General features: G+C 38.1%; 1 protein-coding gene across 2 annotated transcripts in view; it reads left to right on the top strand.

Annotated features, from left to right (window-relative positions):
• The window catches only part of LOC145765141 (muskelin-like), a 32094-nt gene extending 15507 nt beyond the window's left edge, over nt 1-16587 (top strand). The window contains exons 4-14 of one of the 2 annotated variants that reach the window (XM_082576905.1): nt 1851-1960; nt 2114-2306; nt 5351-5482; nt 6072-6258; nt 7490-7628; nt 7794-8033; nt 9751-9945; nt 10449-10706; nt 11499-11617; nt 15705-15954; nt 16132-16587. In XM_082576905.1, coding sequence (XP_082433031.1) covers nt 1851-1960; nt 2114-2306; nt 5351-5482; nt 6072-6258; nt 7490-7628; nt 7794-8033; nt 9751-9945; nt 10449-10706; nt 11499-11617; nt 15705-15954; nt 16132-16212 — 1904 coding nt within the window. In that variant the 3' untranslated portion in view covers nt 16213-16587. Of the gene's footprint in view, nt 1-1850; nt 1961-2113; nt 2307-5350; nt 5483-6071; nt 6259-7489; nt 7629-7793; nt 8034-9750; nt 9946-10448; nt 10707-11340; nt 11618-15704; nt 15955-16131 lie in introns of those variants that run through there. The other variant, XM_082576906.1, reaches the window with a different exon arrangement.
• The last annotated feature ends 10655 nt before the right edge of the window (nt 16588-27242 follow it).

Here is a 27242-nt window from a genome sequence, read left to right as displayed (position 1 = left end):
CATTGTATTTTCAATTTATCTTTGGAAATTTCCTTCACAATCACATCCTTAAGTCCTTAATTTGAAGTTTGTTTTAGGTACCTTGTAGTACTTTGGTTCATTTTTTCAATTTTCTCATAAAAATTGGACAAATATGATGCTCTGGCTTTTTTTGTTTTTTAAGTGGGTTTTTAAAAAAAAAACCAACCGGTTTTTTTTGGGTTGGGTAAAATACCGACAACTCTGGTTTGAAGTCGGTTCAGTTGTTTTTATTTCTGACCATCATATCGAAAACAATACACGTCAGTGACGTCAACATAGCAAAGATAGAAGCTACAAAACGCAAACGATAAAACGTGCTTGAATTCGTCATGTCAGTTCAGTTGTTTTTATTTCTGATCATGATATCAAAAACATTTCATTTTTATTCCTTTCTGCACGATTTAAACGTTTCGTTTCAAAAACTCGCCGAATCGGACTCGCCGAATAGAAGCAGACCCTTCAGCTGCATACCCGAGTGGTGAGAACCTTGATTTAGCACTCAAGGGCTCAAGAGCATGTGGCAAGGTTAATCACCGCTCAAGAGCATGTGGCTGTGTCTTTAGCAGGACACTTAAAGGCATGGCTGGTGGATATGAAGTTTGGCTTTCTTCTTCCCATCCACTAATCTAAATCTTCAACCACTGGGCGTGAGCCTGTATACTAGGATGTCCCATTATTTGACCAATGTTTTAAATTTTTGCGTTCACTTCATGTGGTGCCTATTGGTGAGAAAACTGCAGGTGTACAATGTTTGTTTCATATCTCAATTTTCAAGAGGTCTTCAATTGATTTAAAATTTAGGCATTTTTTACCAAAAATGGGCAATTTTTGAGCTACTTGAGAAGCCATCTACATTGAATTTTTTTGATCAATGTCTTCTATCCTGCGTATTCTAACATATTTGAGTGGGGAACAGCCATCAAAACTTCTTAAACCACAACTTATTGTAAGGTAAAGATAGCCTGTTCTACTAAAAAAAAGTGTTGCCATTTGCTTTTTTAATTTGATCAAGTTTAAAACAGTTTTCCCAAATTAGTACCAAATTGTACATTGTGGCTGTGATCCAAAAAGTTTGAAAACCGCTGCACTAGAGCATGCCAAACTTCAATACTACCACTGCAAGCAACTTCAATTCAACACATATAATCAAGTCTCTTGTCTTTCGACATTCGGGTCTTGCGTCTTAGGGATTGTGTCATTTGTGCTTGCAGCATGAGGACTTGCTTCTTACATTGCAATCTCCGCTTTATTACTGTAAAAGTATAATATTGTAAAGCGAGACATCGTGACGTCAGACTTGAACAAAGTTGCGCGTGATTAGTATAGAAGTACCCGTACTCCCATCGATTCTTTGGGAAGAATTTACCTTTGTTACACTGATTTCAATGTCATCAACCGTTGAAGCAACGTAAAACTCGAAAGTTTTCCTGCTTGAATGGAAGCTTAGGAATACAGTATATTAACATTTTCTAGATGCGCCCACTAGAATGCGTGGTTGCGTGGGAAATTATATTCTCGCAACAATTGTTCATGCTTCAGAAGCACGTTTGAGCAACTTGTGTTTCTTTTAAAGGCATGTGTGGCTGGTTTTGAGTGTGCTTTTCTGGCCGATGTTTATCAGCGAAAAATAGCCGGATACAATATATCGGCTACTCCTGATATCGGCTGACCGATATATCGGTCGAGCTCTAATCTTAGACACTACTTTTCGCACTTTGCAGTTCAGTAAATTATCATTTGCACTGTGCTGGAACTTGCATGTACTGTGTCTAGTGAATAAAAAGCAAATAAATCGATTTCAACAGTTAATCTTTTCATGTTTGTTTCAGTGCCTATATTATCTTGGGGCGCCAGCTTTAATTTTAGTATTTGGCATGTGGAGTTGATTGGAGTTAACGATACTGCAGTTCTGCAACCTTATTTGCAGGAGTATTATAAAGTAAGCTGTAGTTTTTATACTTTTTGCACTGTGATCCTGTAAATGGATTGATTTAACTTTTTTCTTGCCTGCAATGTTTTTCTGGGCTGGTTTTCTTTCTTTGACTCAGTTGCAATTTTAAATTACGTGCATATTTTGTATTGTTCTTTTCAGTACAAAGAACATGAAGCAATTCGTTTGTGTTTAAAGCACTTTCGCCAAAATAACTATTCAGAAGCATTTGACGCTTTGCAAAGGAATACAGAGATTCGATTGGAAGATCCTCTTCTTTCACGGCTCCACAGTGTCCTTGTCAGTGAAGGAAATTTTGAGAAAAGTGAAGAGATGATTGAAAAGGCTGTGGCAGGTTTGGAAAGTTTTGCTTCGAAATATGTTTCATTGACTTTATTTTGCATTTGCTTTATTTCCTATGGCGAAAATATATCGAATCGGATTCGATGTAGTAGGCCTGACTAGGCTAAGGTTACTCTAGCAGGCCTCTAAGCTCGTTTAATTTTCTGGAGACCAAGCATGGCCTACCAGAGCTGCTTCCCGGCGGCTAAATTATCGCGCTCGGCAGCCAAAACAAAAAATCCGTTAATTGATATCGTGTTTTTGCGTTCACTCAGAGAACAACGCAAACAAAGACCTGAAACATATTTGCAGTTTGTAGTTAAATGCACTGCTTCCCACGCAGGTCTAGGTAGACTGGTAGAGCTAGTCTTCGAGTTTTTCTAGGTCGACAGCGACGCTCATACTTTGCTTTGTTGGTGAAAAAATATTGCGAATGCGAGTGAAGAGAAAACATTTAGGATACAGACGAAATCGGTTAATAGTATACTGCTTAAATGTATCAATCGTTTATTTGAATCAAAACCTGAAATTCCAAACCAAATCCAATCTGATGTAAAGTAAAAACGTCGGTTAAGCGTATACCGCTTAAAAGAATAAGTCGGATAAAAGCATAAGCATTTGCTTCTCGTTTGCATGCTTCATTCATTTAATCGTATAATTGTACCCGTTAGCGAAAAGAGAATGTCTCTTTTTTGATTCGCATAATTGTCGGCAATGTTCCAACTTCCAAGGCGAAATGAAGCGAAGGTGAGACAGACGCATGCGATCAAAACAAAGACAAGTGTCTGCAATCCCAGGCCATAATCTTATGTGCTAGACCAGGGGTCCCCAAACTTTTTTCTCTGAGGGCCGGATTGCTGCGAGATTAACAGCTGCGGGCCGGATGCAATATGCGAAAACAGATAGGCTACAACTATTTAGAATCTCCAATGACTTGAATTGAGCACAATAAATAACAAAGTAAGCGGTAGAATAGCAAAGTTGTGACGAAAATCGAAAGGATGCTGGAAAAGTTATCCCCTGCTGTGATACACTACAGGGCATCGTGCTCTTGAAACAATATGGAAAAATCATTAGCAGGTTGCGTGTAGCTCAGCAGCAACGTCAGTCCTTTACAAAACGTTTGGTAACTTTTTTCCTTAACAGTTGTAGGCTAGCAGGGTGTCAGACAGCTTTTGAGAAAAAGAGCCAAACAATGTCGAAAAAAGGGCCAAACTGGGTAAAAAAGAGCCAAATTGTTCAATAATGTTAATAACGTTGCTAATAAAACATAATAACGTTAACAACGTCAATAACGTTAACAACATTGCAACAACACAGTCTACATTCTACAAGAACAATTCCAAATCTTCATCTTCTACAGTGTTTCCACTCGAATCTTTGGCATTGGCATAAACATTGTCAGCTAAAGACTGTCTAAAAAATCGTAATAACACTTTTCAGTCTCAATTTCCGAAAGACATTTATTCAAATAGCTAGTTTGATAGTATGTGCCAACTGCTTCCAAAAAGAGCCAAATATTGAAAACAAGGGGCCAAACAATTTTTTTGGGGGCCAACTACCTCTAAAAAGAGCCAATCTGGCAAGCCTGTAGGCTAGTGCAGCTGTTATTTCCGCAGCACGTGGCGGGCCGTAGTTTGGTGACCCCTGTGCTAGACATCGCACTACAAAGAACCAGCTGGGCTTCATTATAACAGAAGAGCACACAAAAGGAATACCGTAATCACACTTCCCAATAAAGAAGTTTAAATGCTTTTGATGTCATCCGTCGGCGGCCTTCTAAGGAATGCGCACGGACAAATTATTTCGGCTTGAGAGAGAAGTGTTGGAAAGCATGTCCAAAAGTTTAAACCAGAAAACTTTGGAGAATTTTTTTAAAATTGCTGAAAAAAGGTAGCCCACTGTTGTGAAATGCAGTGCGTAATTTCATTTGTGCAGTTTCGTTCAGTTGAAGAACATTGCAAATTAATTATTTTACCAAACAGCGCAAAAGACTTGAAAAAAAAACCTTTGCGATTCAAGCCGTGTTTTTCTACTAAACCACTATTTTCATAGGCCACGTTCCATACTCAAAACTACCTACACAGCTGGTACAGAGCTAAAAATAGCACGCTTGAATCAATTTGCGTTGTGACGTCACAAAGATTGGTGAGATTAAAAGAAGTCCGATTGCCACAGTTTGCAGAAGAATGCTTTGATCGTACATGCTTTCCCAGTCAGCAAAGCTGGTCTTTTTTACATTGTTTCAACGTCTACAGACTATAAATCAATGTAAAAAGGACCAGTTTTGCTGGCGGAACATACAGCATAGGGTTACATAACATAACACAGAACTAGTAAACTCTTTAAAGTTTAACCAGAATTGTAAACAGTTGTAGGAAGCATCAGTTGTAATGTGCGTTGCAGCCTAGTCAGCATAGACATCTTCTCAACAGTTACGCCCATTCATGATAAACCTTTTTTTTAGTAAATTGGTTAAACGAATCAATCGAATAGTCGGCTTAACATGGCCTACCGACGCGGCAGTGTCGAAAGCCATTTAACGTTTGATAACTGTTATTTTTTTTCTTGCTGAAACTTCAGTTGATACTTTTTCGCTACCACTTTACTGACTTACTATTTGACCACTGCTTTTTTGGCTGTGAGTTTACTTAATTAACCTCTATTGTTCATGAAACGCCGTTTGATGCCTGTTTTTTTTTCTTTAGTTTTTAGGTGTGTTATTATAGTCGTGAAATCTAATCGAAGTTACGTTTTTTGGTTAAGAAATTTGTAAACGTTTTTGGTTTGGTGAGCAATGTTTAAGCTGTGAATACAATTCACTGTCCATAACCATCCTACTGTATTCCATGTTTAGTCGGTCTTTTCTGTGGAGTAGTCAACAAAAGGAATTTTCCTTAGAGTTACTGACGTTCTCATTAATGAAAACACCGTCTTCTCACAACTAATCTTTGATTCAATGAAAGATACTTTACTCGAAATAGGCATGACATCAAAATGACATCATGAACCAATAGCCTTCTGTTCGTCGTCTTATGTTTGTTGTTATTGTTTCAGACGATGTGTTTTGTAGCTTTATCAGTCGGCAGCTGTATCAGCCTCAATGGAGGCAAATAGAAGCTCACAACGCCGCCACGCAGTGGCCAGGGATGCGGGGCGGCCATCAGATGTGCATGGACAGCATACACAGTAAGGCACATGTCTCAATTGCTGTTTGCTTGGATGAATGAATCACCAGTTTTGTTCAGAAGTTATTTTATTTAGAAGCAATAGATTTAAAAGAAATTGTAACCTTACCTTCAATATAATAAGTACTGTTTATTCATTTCAACAAATGTTTTGTAGTTATAAAAAAATCGGTAATGTTTTACCGTTGTCTCAACTTGGTGGAAATTATGAAGTAACCAGATTTTGTTTCTTTTTTGCACTCATAATTTTGCCAGTATCTTCAATTCTTTAACTTTAATCCATTGGAAAATATGTGTATTTTTTCCAATTTTGAAGGTCGATGAATTCATATTGGTAACACTTAAAATAGTTTCAAAGAAAGCTTTGCATGTCAAAGTTTAGTTTAAAGGTTGAAAGTTATTTGCAAACAATAAAATAATTTTTTGGAGGCCCAGTAAAACTCTTGAATTTTGAAAAAACAATGGTTCACGATTAATCCGATGAAATCGACACGACGTCATCGCTTAAACGAATCAAAATGAAAAGGATTTTGTGGGTTGAACTTTGATAGTTTTTTGTCATATTTGTTCCATGATGATCACTTTTTTAGACTGTCTTTACCTTTTCGGCGGTTGGACCGGTTCTGAAGACCTGGCAGATTTCTGGAAGTTTTCTTGTGAAACTTCACATTGGGAATTGTTGTCTAGCAACACTGAGGCTGATGGTGGACCGAGCCCTAGGTCCTGCCATAAAATGTGCATAGACTGCCGAAAGGAGCGCCTCTACACACTGGGAAGGTTAGAGTATTGCTCAACTGCTTAACTTGCCTTATTGCAACCGATACTCAAAAATGGCCTATATTGCCGATACCGATATATCGGTATCATCTCTAAGTGCAATATAAATGTTAGTGCAATTACTTTGAAATGTAAAAATGCCTTATATTTATGAGCAAAAGTATTTTTTTGTTTTGTGTAGCATTACTCTATGTTATAATTCAAAAATTTCAATTTTGAAGCTATTTTCGAGAAATTAGAATATAAACCGACGTTCTGACGTTTTTTCATCTCAAACACTTTATTTCAATGAATTTGTTGGGTAACACATGGCTATTATCTTGTAAAATATTTTGGCTCTGTGATTTTCACAGCTCCCGTTATTAGCGATTAATTACCACGGGGCTAAGATAGCCCGTAACGCACTTTCCGCGTACGAAAACAGCTCGTACTGAGATAGGGTTAAGCCTCTGGTTATCTGTTGAAACAGTTTCTAAAGTTGTATTTTGGATCAGACGATGCCAAATTAATTAGATCTAAAACCTAATTGCAATGCAAAAACAAAGTAAGCCTACCAAGCACCTTTCCCTTAAACCGCAGAAAGAACTTATGATGCAGACATGTTGCATTGGGACTTGGCAGTGAGTGCTACCTGTGAGTATAGAGAAATGAAAACGGCAGCCCACATAATCATTAGAGTCGAATATCCATCATTACCTCACTCGGCAGTAACCACTCTCTTGCCGTTTGTATTCACGTATCTGTTCGAGTCAGCGTTTTCAACATTAACGTCAATACATTAGGCCTACCGTTCCAGCCTAAGCAACATTGATTCCGTCTTGAGACCAGCATTATTGAACATTGAATTACGGCTGGATTTACTTTGTAACAGAAAGCAGTCGCACCCATCATATTGAATAATTGTGTTTACTTTTTGTTCTGTTTCTAGTAGACCACATGTGAAGTAGTAGGCTTCGAGCGCCGATAACTTGTTTTTAATTCTGGTTCGAATTAAGCTTTTCAATAAATATCACAAATATATATTTCGCACTGTTTATCATTTTAATCGTAAGGGGTCGCGAAGAAGTTTAAGAGATTAGAATGGGTCGTGAGCAAAAAGTTTAGGAAGCCCTGTACCAGGCAATACGTTGTGAATGAGTGAACTTATGTCATTTAGAAATTACTTGCTGCATTCCTTAATAGTGGTAACCTGAAATCTACACCCAGCTTGACCACAAACCTATATGTCCAGATACCTTGATTCTTCGAAACGCAACCAATGCTTAATTGAAAACGACTTTTACGTGTATAACGTGGTGTCTTCAAAGTGGAGTCTCTTGGCGAAAGATGTCGCCGCAGTCGGCGGACCTCGTCTCATATTTGACCACCAGGTGACACGAAACAGTTGTCCGATGTGCTTAATAGTAATTTTAAAAGCGTCCCTTGTATGGATATTATGGCAACTCTATCTTTCATGCTCTCCGTGCTGTGTTTAAGTCCAACGCATTTAACACACTTGCATTATGCGCATGGTAATAACATAATTTCATTGACAGATGTGCTTTGACGAAAAATCGCGTACGATGTTCGTGTTCGGTGGTCGTGTGCTCACCAGCAACCTACGTGCCAACCAGTTCGGCGTCTTGTACGGTGACGAACGGCCCATGCCGGAGTTCAGTGGCTTGTATTCCTACCACGTGGACACCAACATGTGGTCTCTACTACGGGAAGATTCTGGTAATGCTGGACCTCAGGATGTCCGGTCGCGCATCGGCCATTCCATGCTTCTGGACAGTGTAAGTAGAGCACATCGACTTATTCGACTGTTTTATGTGCAAAGGCATATTATGTTTAATGTGTTTCTAACTTTAACTTGGTAATTTGGTTTTGGAGCCGGTTTTCTATACCAGGGGTTCTTAAACTGGGGTCCGTGGACCATAGGCGTAGCCAGGGGGGGGGGGCGAACGGGGCCATGCCCCCCCCCCCCCCCAATTTCAAAGTTTGGATTCCGAAGTTGAACCCTTTGTTGAAAATATAATATAATTTGTATAAATTTATATCGTTTTCCAGGACATCTGGCTATTAACACCCCCCAGGACTTGTTTTAGACACACAAAAAGACACCAATAAATTTGCAAATCGTAAATCGTGCAAAGTTTATGCGATTTACGCTTTTTTTAACTAATCTGTGGAAGCAATTTCAGAATCGCTTACTCTGTTGGGTTTTTGTGTAGTTTTTGTGTAGCTGAGTTTTTTGTGTTCTCTAATTTTCGCCGCACTTTTTGCCCGTTTGTGTGTAACAGCTACCTGTTTATCTGCTAATAAATTTCATACAAATATCACCCTGAAAGTGTTTCCAGAAAGCGCTATAATCCATTATTTGAGTGTAATTTTGCAAAAATTTTCCGGGAGAGCATGCCCCCGGACCCCCCTAGAATACGCGTGCCTTCGGCACGCTCTAACCCCCACCAGCTTTATTGCTTTCCTTGCTTAACCCACCAGGGTACGTCATTGCACATCAGGTGGCGATGTCTCAAATCAAACACTTTGTCGTTCTCTTCAATTCATCAAATATTTGGCCCCCCCCCAAATTTTTTTTCTGGCTACGCCACTGCCGTGGACCCCCAAGGGGTGCGCGGACTAGTTTTAGGGAGTCCATGAAGGCCCAATGAAAATCTTACTGTATAATTTCAAAAATGGAATACATTTTTCAAAAGAAAAAAGATTAAGTTCAAACAACGCTGATAATTTCTAGGTTGGTGTTTCCAGATACAATTGTTATCACATTGTAGCCTACTGTTTTTTGTTACGTAGGCTACGTTTATTACGTCACTTTCCACTTTGTTGTTTTTGCCGCTATTTAAACATTGCAAAATTTTATCAGTTGCAGCTAAGCTAGGTTAAGATTGTGAAAGGTTTATGCATGTCCTCTTTTGGTAAAGAGAGCCATGGCTGCTATAATCCCTTTTGCGACTACATATTTATGTGAGTCAGGATTTTCATCCTTGGTAAGTGTCAAAACAAAGAGTCGAAACCGGTTGGATGCAAAAGACAAACAGCAGCATCCTTCACATTAATGAAATTAAATCGAAAATATTGAAAAGCAATCTGCATTTTCTTAAATTTAATAAAACACAAATTTTGTTACCTCAAATCAAATATAGTTACTACTCTCTACCAACCCTTGACAGCCTGTTCCACCCTAAAAGGAGGATCATCAGAAGTCGCATTCAAATAGAAATACATTTTGTTACCAATTCATTTTAATTTTGTTGCGTTATTTTCAATTCATGCTGATCAAAACAGTTTCTCGGACTAGGCCATAAAGGGGGTACACACAAACAAAAAACTTTTGTAAGTGGTCCGCGTTAAAAAAAGTTTAAGAACCCCTGTTGTAGACGGACATATTACGACATAGCGAATTACAGTATATGTTTATTTGTTTGAAACTCACGTATTTGATTTTTTTTGAAATTAATTGATAATTTGTAGATAACTACGCCATAATCACAGAAACTCCGACGACTTTTCATCTTCGGCGGTCAACGTTCCAAGGAGCACGTCAACGATTTCTTCTATTACGACGTGGATAAAGACACATTGACAGTTCTCAATGATGGGACCAGGAAAGAGCCAGGAATCCCTCCGAGTGGGTTCACTCAGCGGGCAACCCTTGACTCAGACAGTGGCGAAATCTACATGTTGACCGTAAGACTTCAACAAGACCAATCAATGGTGTTGTAGTTTCAAGTATTGATCTGGGCAACAAAGCATTAGATTTAAGCTCATTTGCATTTGTCTTTATGTTCCATAAGCGTCACCGAAAGTAAAAATTGTCCAATAAATATGTGTCTTTGCAAGCCCTTCTTCCATTAAACCTTTAGCCAGCTTGTACTTGACCGACACTTGTCACTGATGTGAATGAACGTACTGAATCAGAAGGAAATATCAAGATAAGCAGAAAAGCCACAAATAGGCCCTATTATCGTTTCACTTTTACGACGTCACTTCTTTGCTATGTTGTTGGTAGCTAATACGTATGAGGTCGCACTCAAACAGATCGAGCCAATTAATTTGTTGGTGTCACCTTGATCTTACGAAGGTGTTTTTGTTCTGGCAAGCCATTATCATTTCAATGTTGCTTGTAAAGTTTGCGGTCAAAGGTAAAATTTGTTTTGTTCGCTCTGCTTATATTCCGTTGTTACTTCCAGGGTTTGAGCAAGGATCGTGAGAAACGAGAGGAGAGCATGCATACCTCGTTTTGGGTCTACATCATCCGAGACAACAAATGGAAGTGTGTGTATAGGAACGAACCTCACGTCGCTTCCAACCAGAATCATTTCAATCACCAACCCACCTCCTTCGCTGTTCCGGGCTCCTCGTCAGCTTCTCCCTGCGTGACGTTACAGGGGCACAGGGAGCCACACCCAAGATACGCCCATCAGCTCGTGTATGATTCGACGAGAAAGGTTGGTCTTGTGATTTAGGTTCTAGATACAGAACAAGCTTCAGTTAAGAATATTTGCATACGCCCATACCTCAATCAACTTCAATGCAGGATTGCAGGTGCATTAAAATAAGGTCCGAACGAACTTTTGTCTATTCATGATAAGTAGAAGTTTGTGCAATTGATTTTGCAATAGTTGGTTCCTTGAAACACAAGTGACCATTGGCGTGACTATATTCCATTGGAGGCGTAAAAGACAAAAGTGATGCTCGGAAAAATCAACAGTCAAGAATTTTCTAGACTAGATGCATTATCACCAAACGTAGACTATTGTTTACTACCCTTCTTGATACAATTTTTATGTAAAAAATGGAATAAGTTGTAGGCTCACGCTCACGCACCTAACATTTGCTCTTTGCCTTCTGGTCCGTTGTCGTACTTCACTACGAGAAACAGGTTGCATCCTCATCTGAATTCTGACGATGTAATCCGAATATTTACTCCTCAGCTTGTGCAAATTATTTTTTTGAAACGCATATGCCAAAATCAGCAAATGAAAGCTTCACATTAATCAAAATCGTTCAAGTTAAAACAAAGGCAATTTTTAGATTTCATGTTAATTGACTATAAGTGAAGAGACACTGATTGATTATTAGGTTCAGCAACGAGAGATAAATCGAGAGGATGAAAAGTGGATTAATGTTGGTGTCAAAGCTTTAAATGCCTGTCGCGGTATTGTCCGGAGTTCCCTTTAACCAAGCTAGCTCGTTCTTGTATGGTTCGCCGAGTACTCGAGTCACTACATTCATCTTAGATTCACTATATGTTCGGTGGCAACCCAGGGAGGACAAACTTGCCCAAGTTGCGATTGAACGACTTGTGGTGTCTCAAGTTGAAGCGACCGACGAAATGCGATCTCCTTAGAAAATGCAGGTGAAACATTAGTTCTGTTTGTGTTATTAGCTGACGTAGCTCTAGACCGGGGGTTTTCAACCTGGTTGTCACACATTAAACTTTATAGTCGCTGGAGATGGCTCGATATTCTAGATTGTTTCATCGCCTTCATAAATATGTATTGCAGGAAACATTGTGCATGTTATATTATAGTTTAGTATATAGTCGTGTTCAAAACGGTATTACTATATGAGGTACTGCAAATAAAACGCTACTCAAGGAAGTAGACGTCAGACACAGTAATATTATTCACGCAATCACTAGATTGTCACGAATTCAATCACGTTACCAACTTATGCAAATCATTAAATATATTATAACGAGAAGATATTTACAAACTCGAAATTGCCAAATATGCATAAAGTTTCCAATAACGATGTAACACCTGTATTGGAAGATTGTTTTATAAAACGTGATAACATTCTCTCGCACAACACTAGACCACTAAATAAAGTATTTTCTTTCACAAATAAACAAATCCGTGGCACACAATCTTTTGGCACATCGGGGTACTAAATTGTGGAGTGAATAAAAATTAGATGAATGTATGAAAAACAAACACCTTGCTTTGTTTAAAAAAAACTTTATAAAGTTACCTTGTTAAATTCATACTAAATATACTTGTTCAGCTTAATTATTTTATCTACATGTAACCTCGTATTTGTGTAAATTGTGTTCTTATCCTATATGATTCATTCTATGCTCATGTTTTGCAAGCTGGACGATTCAATTTCCTACAAAACCTCATATGATTCATTTCGATTTCGAAGCTGCTGTTCAATCATGCTGTTTATTAATTCAGCTAATGTAAAATTTGTAATGTCTGACGCTGCAATGAACGATGCCTGATAAAACAAACCTTTCTCTTTCTCTCTCTCTCCATATTTGGCTTGTGGATCAAAAAACAATCGGGGAAACGCGGTAGGTTTCAAGAAAAAACAGTTCATTCTTTAATGTTGCCTTTACTTGCCTAAAGTGCAATGCCGCGCATTGTAAAAGAATTTAAGAAAAGACCTTAAATTTTCGTACAAAGATATAAACCTAGTTGAACATAGTCCAAAACTTGTTAATTTTATGAAATCTCTTTAAAATTCACCAAACTATATGGAAATACGACAACAACTATTTAGCCCTTCAGAAATTACAAGTTAAGATTTGTAACTTTTGGATAAATTTATCAAAAACACCATCGGTTTATATCTGAGAAAGTTAAGAAACTCATTTTGTTTAAAAACGCTTGGCAACTCTTATATTAACACACCCTACTTTAGTAGCCTAAGGTAGTTTCGCATCCCGTACTTCTAGAAATTCCTGTGAGATAGTGGTGGCCCTTGCTTCGTTTTGAAAAAGATAGCTTATTTATGATGGTGTGAGTGTAAATTTGTTTTGATATTTCAAATGAAACATGTCAAAGTTTATGTGATTAGGCCAAAGATTGGTTGCATGTCAGGCAAAAACAGGATTATAATACAAAATTGAAATTTTTGGGCAAACCGTGTTCAAAACCATTGTTGGGCTGTTTAAATCTGGACTAGTTTTTACCCAAACATTACTTTCCAACAACGCAAACTGTTAATAGTGCTCAATTTTCGTTCTAAAACGGTCAACAAAACACCTTCCCGAAATGCTTTATTGCTATGCCAAATAATAGTCGATTCTGTTTGTAAAGCAAGAAAAAAAACAACAGAAAACCGATGGACTGGCGACGCTATAGTCTGTTATTTTTAAGTTGTTGAGTTATTATACGTCCTCGTTTTGGAGAACGTATTGTCCTTCGTTTTAATTAGAAATAATTTGTTTTCCAAAGACATTTAAAATTGCCTCATTGTCCTCCTGTCTGCATTTTAAACAGTTAAAATAAAATACTTCCTTATGTACCAAGATGAACAAACTTTGCGCCCTTATTTTAGATTGCGCTCTTATGATGACGTGTTTATGAAATCTGGAGTTTGGTGTAACATGAACATAGTTTTCCAGAGTGATTCGTTTGTTTTATAAAACAAGAGCAAAATTTGCCTATATCTTGCGGTGGCATTATTTGGTTGCAAAACGCTGGATTGTTGCGAGTAGTAGTAGTTATTGCTCGTTCAGAGTTAACTATCAATTGCTGAATAAATTGCAAGTTAATCTGCAGAGTCGTTGTTAGGTTACCTTACTTACCTGTATATAGTTTTAAACAGTAAAATATAAGGCTCTTGCCTGAGTGAAAATTACATTTTACTGAAGACCAATTGAACCAATTAAAAGCATGCCGGAAGCACTAATAAAAACAAAAGACAGAACAAAATGGAGGCAGTTCATATGGGAGATCACAGCTGATCACATAGGATCAATCTGTTAAAGAAGAAGAAGAATCGAACCAATTGTACGATATTGTAAACGCTGATTTTACATTATTGAAAAAAAGTTAGGAGAACGGTTAAATATCGATGGTCTAAATTGGGTAATTAAATCTAATAGGCTAACAATGTTTGTTAAAAATTGAATGAGGCTGTTCACCATCCAAAACACCAAAAACGTACGGTACCTTAGTTAAAACTCTGTATGAACGCATAGACACACATGTCGCAGATGCACAGGAACGTTCACAACAAAACAAAACATTACATAATATTTTGACCTCAATGGATTTCCAAGAAAGTATGCTTATCGAACGACAACCTAAGAGTTTAGCACTTCCATCTACCTGGTATAAGTCTTTTGTTTCTTTACCTTATGTTAAGGAAGTTTCTGAAAAAAAAAATGACTTAAATGAAATTGGTGTAAAAGTTGCTTTGAAACCTTTCTTGACAATAAGTAAATTTTAGCCGTCTTTAAAAGACCCTTTGAAACAAAGCGAAATCTCAAGTTTAGTGTACCAAGTATCTTGTGATGATTGGAATTTAATTTATGTTGGCCAAACAAACCGAGATCTTAAATCTCGCATTAATGAACACAAAAGAGTTTTCAAATATGAACGCCCGGAAAACTCAGCTCCCTGCATGCATGCCATAATTCCAGATCATAAAATAACATAGAGCAATTTTAAATTTCTAAAAGTTTAAAGTGATTGTCAAAAACAAATGTTGTCTGAAAGTTGGTTTATCAATCAAAAGCCCATGTAATGAATCGTATTGATGGCATCTCTTTTCCTACTACTGTATTTATATTAAAAACAAACAAACTTGTAAGTGCTTGTCTGATGTATTTAAATAGGTTTTATACTGATTGAAAACTGTGCAGTGTTGAGTATACAATTTGATTCTTCATGACTCCTACGGTTCACTCTCTCTCCGCTCTGCCATTATTTAAGTTTCATGTGGATTGTGGATTGATAACATTTACACTTTTTTTTCTAGTTTTAAAATTTGCGCGCGATAATTTTTGTTTGGAAGTTGAGTTTTATTTTGCATGTTTGGTTGGTGTACAGCAACAGGGTCCTGTTTTGCCATGCTCGACAGGTAGTCACTAGTACCTGACCTAGCCCCTTGAAAAAGTCAGTCGTGTCTGATTAACGAAACGTCGGAATGAAAGTAGGCTAGATTATCACCTTATGCATCTTGTGATAATTCAGCTTAGTTTTTACCAGAAGAACGCATATCATGTCATTTAACAAAATTTGTGTTATATTTTTTGATGCAGGTAATTTACTCCCAATGGAATTTATTGAATCATTTGTGTTGAATGTTTCGTCCACAGTGTTTTTTGTTTTCTTTCATTTTTGTTGTGCAGTAGTGGTAGATAGTGCGAAGCAACTAGTAACGATTGATAATTATTTTTAGAAAAAAATGTGCCCTTTTTGACGATAAAAATATGGTAATCCTAGAGAGTCCTCCGAAAACTACTTCAAAATTGACATTACGTTACTAACTAACTGGTTGTCTAGTACCAGATTATTTGATTGACAGGCGCACTGGCACAGGTTACCGACCTTTACTCTATTATTGGATAGGTTTAGAAAATAACAAACGGATGTTAATCCCATCAGGTAAAGACAGCGAGATACTACAATAGAGCAGAGTGAGAAGATGCTAGAGATTTGTAGGTCGAAATTAATCAGGGAATATTTCTAATATTTGATTTGCAGGTTCCACATCCGACGACAAAAGCTTCGGGAAGTTGCTTCCCGGGACAAAATGGCCGCCCTCCGATATCTCCAAACGAATATGTACGAAACGATTGACCATTCGTGTCAGGAAGAAGCTGCTCGATTTCGCGCCCTCGCCTCCACTTTGTTTGGTGACGACGATGACGATCTTTTAGCGAAGAGTGACGTCAACACGCCTTGTTTCTACACCACACGATCAGAGAACGAGAATTTTCGCCACAGAGCAGCGGTTAGTTCACGAGCTTTAGAACTACAACGCTTGCCGAGTAAACTGTTTCATTGTTCTCGGAATTGCAGGAATTACCTATAAGGGATTTCTTGATTATTTGCAAAAGATTTCAATCCTTTACATAAAACATAAAAATGACTTTAAGTTTTATTTAACTCTGAACTTGTTTTCCGACAGCTCTTCGATTTCCTCTCTCGGTACTTTCCGGATGACATGACGCAGCCAACTGGGAGTTTGCTTGATCTTGTATTGTTCTAGCACAACAATTTCCATTGCTTTTACTGTATTAGATTTTCACTAAATTAACTCTGGTGTTTAATGACGTTGCAGGTTGTGAGGTCACTCGCTTCTATTTTCTTATGAATCCGAACAAAGTGTTTGATATGGACTGCGCTTATTGCTTACTTATTGCATGAGCTTTTTCGATCGATTTTAGATGCCTTCTTTTTAATTCTAATGAAGCACAGAATATGCGGTGAAACATATTACCGTAGGCCTAGTTGTTTTAACATTTTAAATGATTGAATCGTGATAAGATGATTTAGCTTTCAAAATATCGTTATAATCGTGCACCTTGTTGTTATTTGCAATACATGTTGGCATTTTGTCGATTTGCTTCAGTTTCAATCAAAGTTATTTGTTTATGTTTTTGTTACAAGAGTAATTTCTCTGCAGAGATCAGGACTTTTGATTGTAGTGTAAATTGGGTGTTTGCCTGTACATGAAAGCCACGTTTGTAGGCATTTTATCTTTGGGCTAAGAAAGCCCCTTGGAATCTAATCCTGGAAGTTTTGCATAATTTGTACAGGCTTTGAATCACTAACGCTAAGCCGGCCACCTAGCTTGTCAGAGTGAAGTTTCCGCTTGTCGAGTTGTTGCTGTTAGTGAATTCTTCCATCCACTAGACGTCGCTAAATGGGAGCTGTCGATGAAACGTAGGCTGCGATATTAGAGTGAACTTCATTTGTTTCAATAGTTATACATTACAAGTCATCAAGGATGAAAATCCTGACTCACATAAACAATAAACATGTATAGTCGCAAAAGGGATTATAGCAGCCATGATTCTCTTTACCAAAAGAGGATATGCTTGCGTCAACGAACTCCAAAAATCGCCAATACTTTGCGAATTGAAGGACATTCTTAATTGAAGGACATTCCATTGCCCTTAGTTCAATCAACTCATCTTTTGCAAGGTCCTCATGACTGATAGATTCCAGTTCAATGAGAAAACGGTAACGTACGCTATCCAATATCCATGCTGTATTTTTAATATCCTCCGCGGTTAAGCAGTAACCTCTGAAAGAGTTTTGCAATGCTTTCAAATGTCTGCACATGTTTATGTGCAGAGAAGATGGTAGAGCATTACAAACTGCAGTCCCATTTTGAAGCATCATTTCTTCCAACGTTGACAAATTAGAATAGTTGTTAGTCTCCAATCTCCTTTTCCACAGAGATAACTTGTCCTGAAAAGCTTTAAGTTTTTTAGAAGCGTCCATGGTTGCATCGACAGGGCCTTGAATAGAACGATTTACCTCATTCATATGAGTAAAAACATCCGCTAAGTAAGCTAACCCTTGAATAAACTCTTCACTGTTCTTCTATCGAGTCTTCTAAAGTTCGTTGATACACCACAGATTGACACATTCTTCCGCAACGGAGTTATACTCTGACAGGTCCCACCTACTGCACCGGGTGGCAAGCCGAGGGCAAACAAGAAGGCGGTCCGCTGTTTGGGGCTCGGTGCCACAGATACATGCAACAGGGCCCGTGTCGTAGCCCCACTCCACCATTGCAGACTTAGTGCGTCCAACACCGGTTCGGAGTCGATTTAATGTTTTCCACTTTGCCCAAGGAGCGTATGCTCCTAGGGGGAGGGACTCTGATAGTGGGATCTTCATTTCAGTGTATGATGGGTCATTTTCGAATAGTTGTTTCCATTGCTTAAGTCTTGTTTCTTCTTTTGTTGAGGTTAGTGGCTGGACGTGTGTTAGGAAGCTTTTTCTTGATTTCAACCGGGTTGATGCAGCAGTTTTTCCATATAGAGGATGTTTTTCATCACATGTTTGTTTTAGCCTTTCAGCTTGACTGTTAACGTCTCTTCTTATGTGTGGTGGTGCAATACCTGCAAGCAGATAAAGTTTGTTGGTATTTGTGGGCTTCAGACGCCCAGTAATAAGACAACAAGAATGATTGAGTAATTAATTACATCTTCACTGTTAAACTGCTTTGAGAGTTCAATGTTTTGACTCTTAGAAAAAAAGAAACTTCCATTCAAAGTTCAAATAAGCGCTTTAAAACTCGTCTTCTTGACAGCCAGCGAACTTCTGCATGATAGAGGAGAACTTCATGTTCCGCTCCCATTTCTTGACATAACCTCTTGAATATTCGATGGTTCAAAGCACGAGCTCTGACAAAATTAACGATTTTCACACTATCAGACAAAATTTCTTTCATATTTGTTGGGAGAGTTTTCGATGCTAATGCATGGCGATGTAAAATGCAATGAGTAACGATGATCTCAGGAAAATCATCAGCGTTGTTTGAGCATAATCTCTTTTCTTTTGAAAAATTTATTCCATTTTTGAAATTATACAATAAGATTTCCATTGAGCCTTCGTGGACCTCCTAAAACTAGTCTTCGTGAACTTCGTGGACCTCCTGAACCAATTATACGATATTGTAAACGCTGATTTTACATTATTGAAAAAAGTTAAGAAAACGGTTAAATACCGATGGTCTAAACTGGGCAATTAAATCTAATAGGCTAACAATGTTTGTTAAAAATTGAATGAGGCTGTTCACCAAGCATTCACCATCCAAAACACCAAAAACGTACGGTACCGTCAAGCAGGGCTACTTTGAACGGTAGCCTAACTTTGAACACTAATTTAAAAATCCGACTACCCATTGTATTAAGGCCTGTGAAAGGCACATTTTAAATTGCATTTCACCGAAAACTTCATCAAATGACCTTTAGGAATGGTCCTTTCTGAAAATGTAAAAATAATGGTATTGTCGACAGTAAAGACTGCTTCGAGACTATTTTTTGGAAATTTGTAATTTTTGCAGACAGCTAACAGTTTTAGGTAGGCTGGAAACTTTTGTACCGATCTTGGAAAGTAAAAGAGCTTTTGACCCAGTAATTTTAGTAAAAGATTTCAATATTATTAGTATATCGAGGATAATTCGAAAACTGGATTTGTGTTGAGCATATCGCTTGTAATTACGAAAGTTCTGGATCGCATCACTTTTTTAGTTTAGGTTGCCTAACTTTGAACAGTGTTCAAAGTAGCCCGCGCATTTTCTTTGGACTACACCACTGTGATTTAGCGATGTTCAAAGTAGCCCTAACATGTTGTTGCATTGAGGTATGCCATGGAACAATTCTGATGTACCTAGCCAGTTTTTTGGTTCTAATCGTATCATCTCACTCACTCACAAGCTCTCACTTCTCCAAAAAAGTGTTAGCACTTTCTGAAACCAACAACGTAGATTTTTGTTGTTTACCGCTAAATTCAACTCATCTCCTCCAACCGTTGGATGTTGCCTTCTTCGCACCTCTTAAGAAGGCTTGGCGAAGAATCTTGGACCACTGGAAATCCAGCAACAAGAAGAGTGCTGCAACATTGAGCAAGGATGCTTTTCCTTCACTTCTGAATAATCTGGACAAGGAACTGTTTCTTAACGGTCATTCTGACAACCTTGCAAGTGGGTTTAAAGCTTGTGGCATTTGTCCATATGATCCGCAAGAGGTTTTAAAAAAGCTGCCAGACTATGATGATGATTCCAATGATGTTGGAAGGAGAGTGTCTGATGTTGTTGTCAATATTTTGAAGGCAATGCGAGGAGTCGGAGATGATACTGCACCTCCAAGGAAGCGTAGGAGAAAAGTGAATGTAACTCCAGGAAAGGGAGTTACTCCTGCGGACATTGACTACAGTTCGGATGATACTGACACTGAAGTCGTTTTGAACGATGAATCTGAATGCAGCAGTGAAGATTCATACTCATCTGATGCTGACTCAGGTGAAGTCGAGGAAGAAGAAATAACGATCATCTATCATATACCGTATACGATCATATACCGTATCATATATCATGGGTCGTCCGGGAGAAATTTGAAAATTTTGCTAGGAGGGGGGTTGGGGGGCTTGTTATTGACTTTGTTAGCAGTTGTTTCATCATGAAACTTTTTTTAAATGAAACAACTAGTTCAAAATAATGCTATGTGACATATAAGATTGAACAAACTGCTCAATTATGGCCTAAAATATGCATAATAAGTGAGTGTTCAAAGTTAGGATACCCCGACCCTAACTTTGAACACCCACAAATTTGGCGGGAAAGGCCCCAAAATTTTACTTGTTCAAAAATTGCTTACACCTCTTTGAGCGTCCACACACAGCCCCAATTTTGGCTAAATCTGAGCTGTCTAACTTAAAAACGCGTAAAAATACAAGCAAATAAGTGCAAAAAGTGTTCAAAGTAGCCCTGGTTGACGGTACCTTAGTTAAAACTCTGTATGAACGCATAGACACACCTGTCGCAGATGCACAGGAACGTTCACAACAGAACAAAACATTACATAATATTTTGACCTCAATGGATCTCCAAGAAAGTATGCTTGTCGAACGACAACAGTGGCGTAGCCAGAAAGTTTTTTTGGGGGGGCAAATATTTGATGAATTGAAGAGAACGACAAAGTGTTTGATTTAAGCCATCGCCACCTGATATGCAGTGGCGTATCCTGGTGGGTTGAGCAAGGGAAGCAATAAAAGTGGTGGAGGTTAGAGCGTGCCGAAGGCACGCGTATTGTAGGGGGGTCCGGGGGCATGCTTCCCCGGAAAATTTTTGCAAAATTACACTCAAATAATAGATTATAACGCTTTCTGGAAACACTTTTAGGGTAATATTTGTATGAAATTTATGAGCAGATAAACAGCTATTAACGTATTAAAGGTAGGCTAGCTCTTACACACAAACCGGCAATATCTGCGGCTAAAATTAGAGAACACCAAAAACTCAGCTACACAAAAACCCAACAGAGTAAGCCATTCTGAAATTTCTTCCACAAATTAGTTAAAGAAACGTAAATCGCGTAAATTTTGCGCGATTTACGATTTGCAAAATTTATTGGTGTCTTTTTGTGTGTCTAAAACAAGTCCTTGGGGGTGTTAATAGCCCGATGTCCTGGAAAACGTTATAAATTTCTACAAATTTTATCATATTTTCAACAAAGGGCTCAACTTCGGAATCCAAACTTTGAAAATTTGGGGGGGGCCATGGCCCCTTTCGCCCCCCCCCCCTGGCTACGCCTATGAACGACAACCTAAGAGTTTAGCACTTCCATCTAACTGGTATAAGTTTTTTGTTTCTTTACCTTATGTTAAGGAAGTTTCTGAAAAAAAAGAGTTATCTTAAATGAAATTGGTGTAAAAGTTGCTTTGAAACCTTTCTTGACAATAAATAAATTTTTGCCGTCTTTAAAAGACCCTTTGAAGCAAAGCGAAATCTCAAGTTTAGTGTACCAAGTATCTTGTGATGATTGGAATTTAATTTATGTTGGCCAAACAAACCAAGATCTTAAATCTCGCATTATTGAACACAAAAGAGCTTTCAAATATGAACGCCCGGAAAACTCAGCTCCCTGCATGCATGCCATAAGTCCAGATCATAAAATAACATAAAGCAATTTTAAATTTCTAAAAGTTTAAAGTGATTGTCAAAAACAAATGTCTGAAAGTTGGTTTATCAATCAAAAGCTCATGTAATGAATTGTATTGATGGCATCTCTTTTCCTACTACTGTATTTATAAAAAAAAAAAACTTGTAAGTGCTTGTCTGATGTATTTAAATAGGTTTCATACTGATTGAAAACTGTGCAGTGTTGAGTATACAATTTGATTCTGTATGACTCCTACGGTTCACTCTCTCTCCGCTCTGCCATTATTTAAGTTTCATGTGGATTGATAACATTTACACTTTTTTTTCTAGTTTCAAAATTTGCGCGCGATAATTTTTGTTTGGAAGTTGAGTTTTATTTTGCATGTTTGGTTGGTGTACAGCAACAGGGTCGTGTTTTGCCATGCTCGACAGGTAGTCACTAGTACCTGACCCGGCCCCTTGAAGAAGTCAGTCATGTCTGATTAACGAAACGTCGGAATGAAAGTAGGCTAGATTATCACCTTATACAGGGTGACACAAAAAAAACGTTCATCAGTAAAAATCGAATAACTTCCAAAATTTTATTTAGATTAACACAAAAATTCAGCTACATTAGGTTGAGTATATGTAGCAGACATCTCCAAAGTTTCAAGTCTATACCACAAAAACTCTTTGTTTAACTGGCGCTCAAAAATGTGCTTTAAATGAGCTCCCCGTTGCTGCAAGCACATTTGGATCCGGCGGGCAAAGTTCTCGATGACCCTCCCACATTCTTCCCTTGGGATTGCTTTTATTGTTGCTGTAATTGCTGCCTTTAGATGAGGAATAGTCTGGGGGTTGTTGCCATACACCCTATCCTTAAGGTAGCCCCATAGATAAAAGTCTGGGGCGTTCAAGTCAGGTGAATACGGCGACCACTCCGGGTCACACCTGCGGCTGAACAGTCGGTCAGGAAAACGCTGCTGTAGCCATGCCAATGATTCGTTTGAGGTGTGGGGGGTGGCACCATCCTGCTGGAACCACTGGAGGTCCCTGACGACCCCTCTTCGTCGACCAAGTGCTGTCCAGAATTTGCCAAGCACCTGAACATATCAAACGAATCATTGGCATGGCTACAGCAGCGTTTTCCTGACCGACTGTTCAGCCGCAGGTGTGACCCGGAGTGGTCGCCGTATTCACCGGACTTGAACGCCCCAGACTTTTATCTATGGGGCTACCTTAAGGATAGGGTGAATGGCAACAGCCCCCAGACTATTCCTCATGTAAAGGCAGCAATTACAGCAACAATAAAAGCAATCCCAAGAGAAGAATGTGGGAGGGTCATCGAGAACTTTGCCCGCCGGATCCAGTTAAACAAAGAGTTTTTGTGGTATAAACTTGAAACTTTGGAGATGTCTGCTACACATACTTAACCTAATGTAGCTGAATTTTTGTGTTAATCTAATTAAAGTTATAGAAGTTATTCGATTTTTACTGATGAACGTTTTTTTTTGTGTCACCCTGTACATCTTTTTATAATTCAGCTTAGTTTTTACCAGAAGAATGCATATCATGTCATTCAACAAAATTTGTGTTATATTTTTTGATGCAGGTAATTTACTCCCAATGGAATTTATTGAATCATTTGTGTTGAATGTTTCGTCTCTACAGTGTTTTTGTTTCCTTTCATTTTTGTTGTGCAGTGGTTGTAGATAGTGCGAAGCAGCTAGTAACGGTTGATAATTATTTTTAGAAAAAAATGTGCCCTTTTTGACGATAAAAATATGGTAACCCTAGAGAGTCCTCCAAAAACTACTTCAAAATTGACATTACGTTACTAACTAACCGGTTGTCTAGTACCAGATTACTTGATTGACAGGCGCACTGGCACAGGTTACCGACCTTTACTCTATTATTGGATAGGTTTAGAAAATAACGAACGGATGTTAATCTCATCAGGTAAGGACAGCGAGATACTACAATAGAGCAGAGTGAGAAGATGCTAGAGATTTGTAGGTCGAAATTAATCAGGGAATATTTCTAATGTTTGATTTGCAGGTTCCACATCCGACGACAAAAGCTTCGGGAAGTTGCTTCCCGGGACAAAATGGCCGCCCTCCGATATCTCCAAACGAATATGTACGAAACGATTGACCATTCGTGTCAGGAAGAAGCTGCTCGATTTCGCGCCCTCGCCTCCACTTTGTTTGGTGACGACGATGACGATCTTTTAGCGAAGAGTGACGTCAACACGCCTTGTTTCTACACCACACGATCAGAGAACGAGAATTTTCGCCACAGAGCAGCGGTTAGTTCACGAGCTTTAGAACTACAACGCTTGCCGAGTAAACTGTTTCATTGTTCACGGAATTGCAGGAATTACCTATAAGGGATTTCTTGATTATTTGCAAAAGATTTCAATCCTTTACATAAAACATAAAAATGACTTTAATAGTAAAATGTTGAATGTCGCTCTGCAGTTAGTTGCTAGCGAGAAAGTTTTATTTAACTCTGAACTTGTTTTCCGACAGCTCTTCGATTTCCTCTCTCGGTACTTTCCGGATGACATGACGCAGCCAACTGGGAGTTTGCTTGATCTTGTATTGTTCTAGCACAACAATTTCCATTGCTTTTACTGTATTAGATTTTCACTAAATTAACTCTGGTGTTTAATGACGTTGCAGGTTGTGAGGTCACTCGCTTCTATTTTCTTATGAATCCGAACAAAGTGTTTGATATGGACTGCGCTTATTGCTTACTTATTGCATGAGCTTTTTCGATCGATTTTAGATGCCTTCTTTTTAATTCTAATGAAGCACAGAATATGCGGTGAAACATATTACCGTAGGCCTAGTTGTTTTAACATTTTAAATGATTGAATCGTCATAAGATGATTTAGCTTTCAAAATATCGTTATAATAATCGTGCACCTTGTTGTTATTTGCAATACATGTTGGCATTTTTTCGATTTGCTTCAGTTTCAATCAAAGTTATTTGTTTATGTTTTTGTTACAAGAGTAATTTCTCTGCAGAGATCAGGACTTTTGATCGTAGTGTAAATTGGGTGTTTGCCTGTACATGAAAGCCACGTTTGTAGGCATTTTATCTTTGGGCTAAGAAAGCCCCTTGGAAGCTAATCCTGGAAGTTTTGCATAATTTGTACAGGCTTTGAACCACTAACGCTAAGCCGGTCAGAAGGAAGTTTCCGCTTGTCGAGTTGTTGCTATTTATAAATTCTTCCATCCACTAGACGTCGCTAAATGGGAGCTGTCGATGAAACGTAGGCTGCGATATTAGAGTAAACTTCATTCGTTTCAATCATAGCCGTACGAGACCAAACCGTTTTGGGGGGGCAGAACGTAAATTTGCCCAAATGTGCACGCTTTTATAGAAATTGCCCAAATATAATGTATGCGGTGCGTGATAACAATGAAAAACTAACATAACAAGATCACCAGCAGTGGCGTAGCCAGTAATTTTGAAAGGGAGGGGGTTGACGGTGTGTTTCGCTTATGGCGACACCCAGCAGTGGGGGGTCTGGGGGCCTCCCCCAGAAAATTTTGAAAAATTACTTTGAATTTGGTGCATTCTGAGAGTATTTTCAACAAAAATGTGGTTATGAATATTCCTGTAAAATGGTGCTGTCCGGTGGCATAGCAAAAGAATAAGATCATGTTTTCTTCAGCATGTTTCGGAAATAAAGCTACAAGTCTCTATGTTTTCTTGTTGCTAATTCCTGGCTGAGATATTTAAATGTTTGGTAATGGCAAAACTCGCTCTTTGCAATAGCCTACCCACCCCCCCCTCTGGCTACGCCACTGATCACCAGCTAGCTAGAATTTCTTACCAAAGTAGGCTAATCAAGATAGAACAATTGAATTCATCTCTGAAGATACCTTGCTTGTGCATTGCTCGATGCTTCTGCACTTTGGCATAGTAAGTAGGAGTAACAAATATTGTTTTACACACCACAAATAATAAACAACGCCACTTAATATTCAGTTGTGATGTCACAAAAGACTCAGAAAAATAAACATTGCAGGAAACCGGCTCAGGGTGACCATGCGGATTCAGAAAAAACTACATAACAATAGATAAATTATAATTAAATGTAATAAAACACAGACATACTACTTCTGTTCAAATAAACTTTGTTCAATCAATTAAAGTAGTTTTGATGATACGAATTTTAGTACAAAAATAAAAAGGTCTGGCAGCACTACTTCTAAAAAAATGGTTAGGCTAGGTAATTTGATGACAAAAATAACTAAGTTTAATAATATATTCTAAGTTTGCATACAGACGATGATGTAGGATTCAAAGAACCCAATTAGCCTAACAGTACGTATTTACATTGATTCAATGTCTGAATATTGAATAATATTCAATCATCGGATTTGCAGAAGGCGTCGTTGGATTTTCAAAAAATCGCCGAATAGGCAACTCGCCGAAAAAGGCTCAATGCCGAATAGGGAACTCGCCGAATAGTAACAGAACCTTTTATAAAAGTAAATAAACAAAGCTAAGCAACACCTTAACATTACTTTTAACAGGTATAACATGTTTTTGTTAAATGTTGTGGTGTTGCTTAGCTATGTCCGTTTATGGTTGAAAAAGTACAGTGACCTCCCCACCCAAATTGTTTTATAAAAGTAGGCTAGGCTATTCACCGGATTTATATAAATTCATATTTTGTAGTTGCCCAAATCAAGATGATGCATTTATTGATATTATATGAAAAAAATTAAAGACTTTGTAAATTTTGATGCCGAGGCAAAGTCTGCATCATGCCAATTTGGGCAGTTTTATAAATAGACTACTTTATGATCAGATATTTTCATATTTTTTTGTTGCCCAAATCTAAACGATACAGTTATGTAAATGGGAAAAATTAATGAATTTGTTCATTTTGGGGAAACTGCCTCACGCTAATTTGGGCAGTTGCATAAACAGACTAATCAGTTTCATCAAATAGCCTAATTTCATGTTTTCAGCTACCCAAATCAACACAATGCATGTGTGAAAATTAATAAAATTAGCTATAAAGGTCAAATTTTGCCATTTGATTTGTTCAGTTTCACAAAACTATTAGAGACATATTTTGGTGGCTGCCCAAATTGGCATGATGCAGTTGGTTAAATGCATTTCGTACTACAATTTGATCACCATGGAATACAATACATCAATACGGGTGTGCCAAATGACAATTTTGCGGCACATTTCTTGTGCAAATAAGAGGCTGTACTTAGTTTGATAGGTAAAAGTTACTAATTTATAGTTTTTCTTAATTCATGCAATTTTGTAGCTTTTTATATAGCAATTTTTGCCCTAATAATTTCAAGATTTTGCCCGAATTCGCGACGTTTTGAAACAACAGGGGGGGCGGCTGCCCCCCCTGCCCCCCTGGCTCGTACGGCTATGGTTTCAATAGTTATACATTACAAGTTATCAAGGATGAAAATCCTGACTCACATAAACATGTAGGGGAAGGTGGGGTAAAGTGAAATACCTAAGGGTTAATTCAGTACAATTCACTAATTTTGCCAAAAAATTTTTTTTTTATTTGAGCGTTAACTCTAACATATTTCGACAATTTTTAAAGTGCACTTTCGATAACTGCCAGCTTTTTTATATAAATTTTT

Source organism: Aplidium turbinatum, chromosome 2 (assembly GCF_918807975.1).
Source record: "Aplidium turbinatum chromosome 2, kaAplTurb1.1, whole genome shotgun sequence".
Classification (NCBI taxonomy): domain Eukaryota; kingdom Metazoa; phylum Chordata; class Ascidiacea; order Aplousobranchia; family Polyclinidae; genus Aplidium; species Aplidium turbinatum.
The sequence above is the reverse complement of the archived record's forward strand: the minus strand, read 5'-3'. Positions and strand labels throughout refer to the sequence as shown.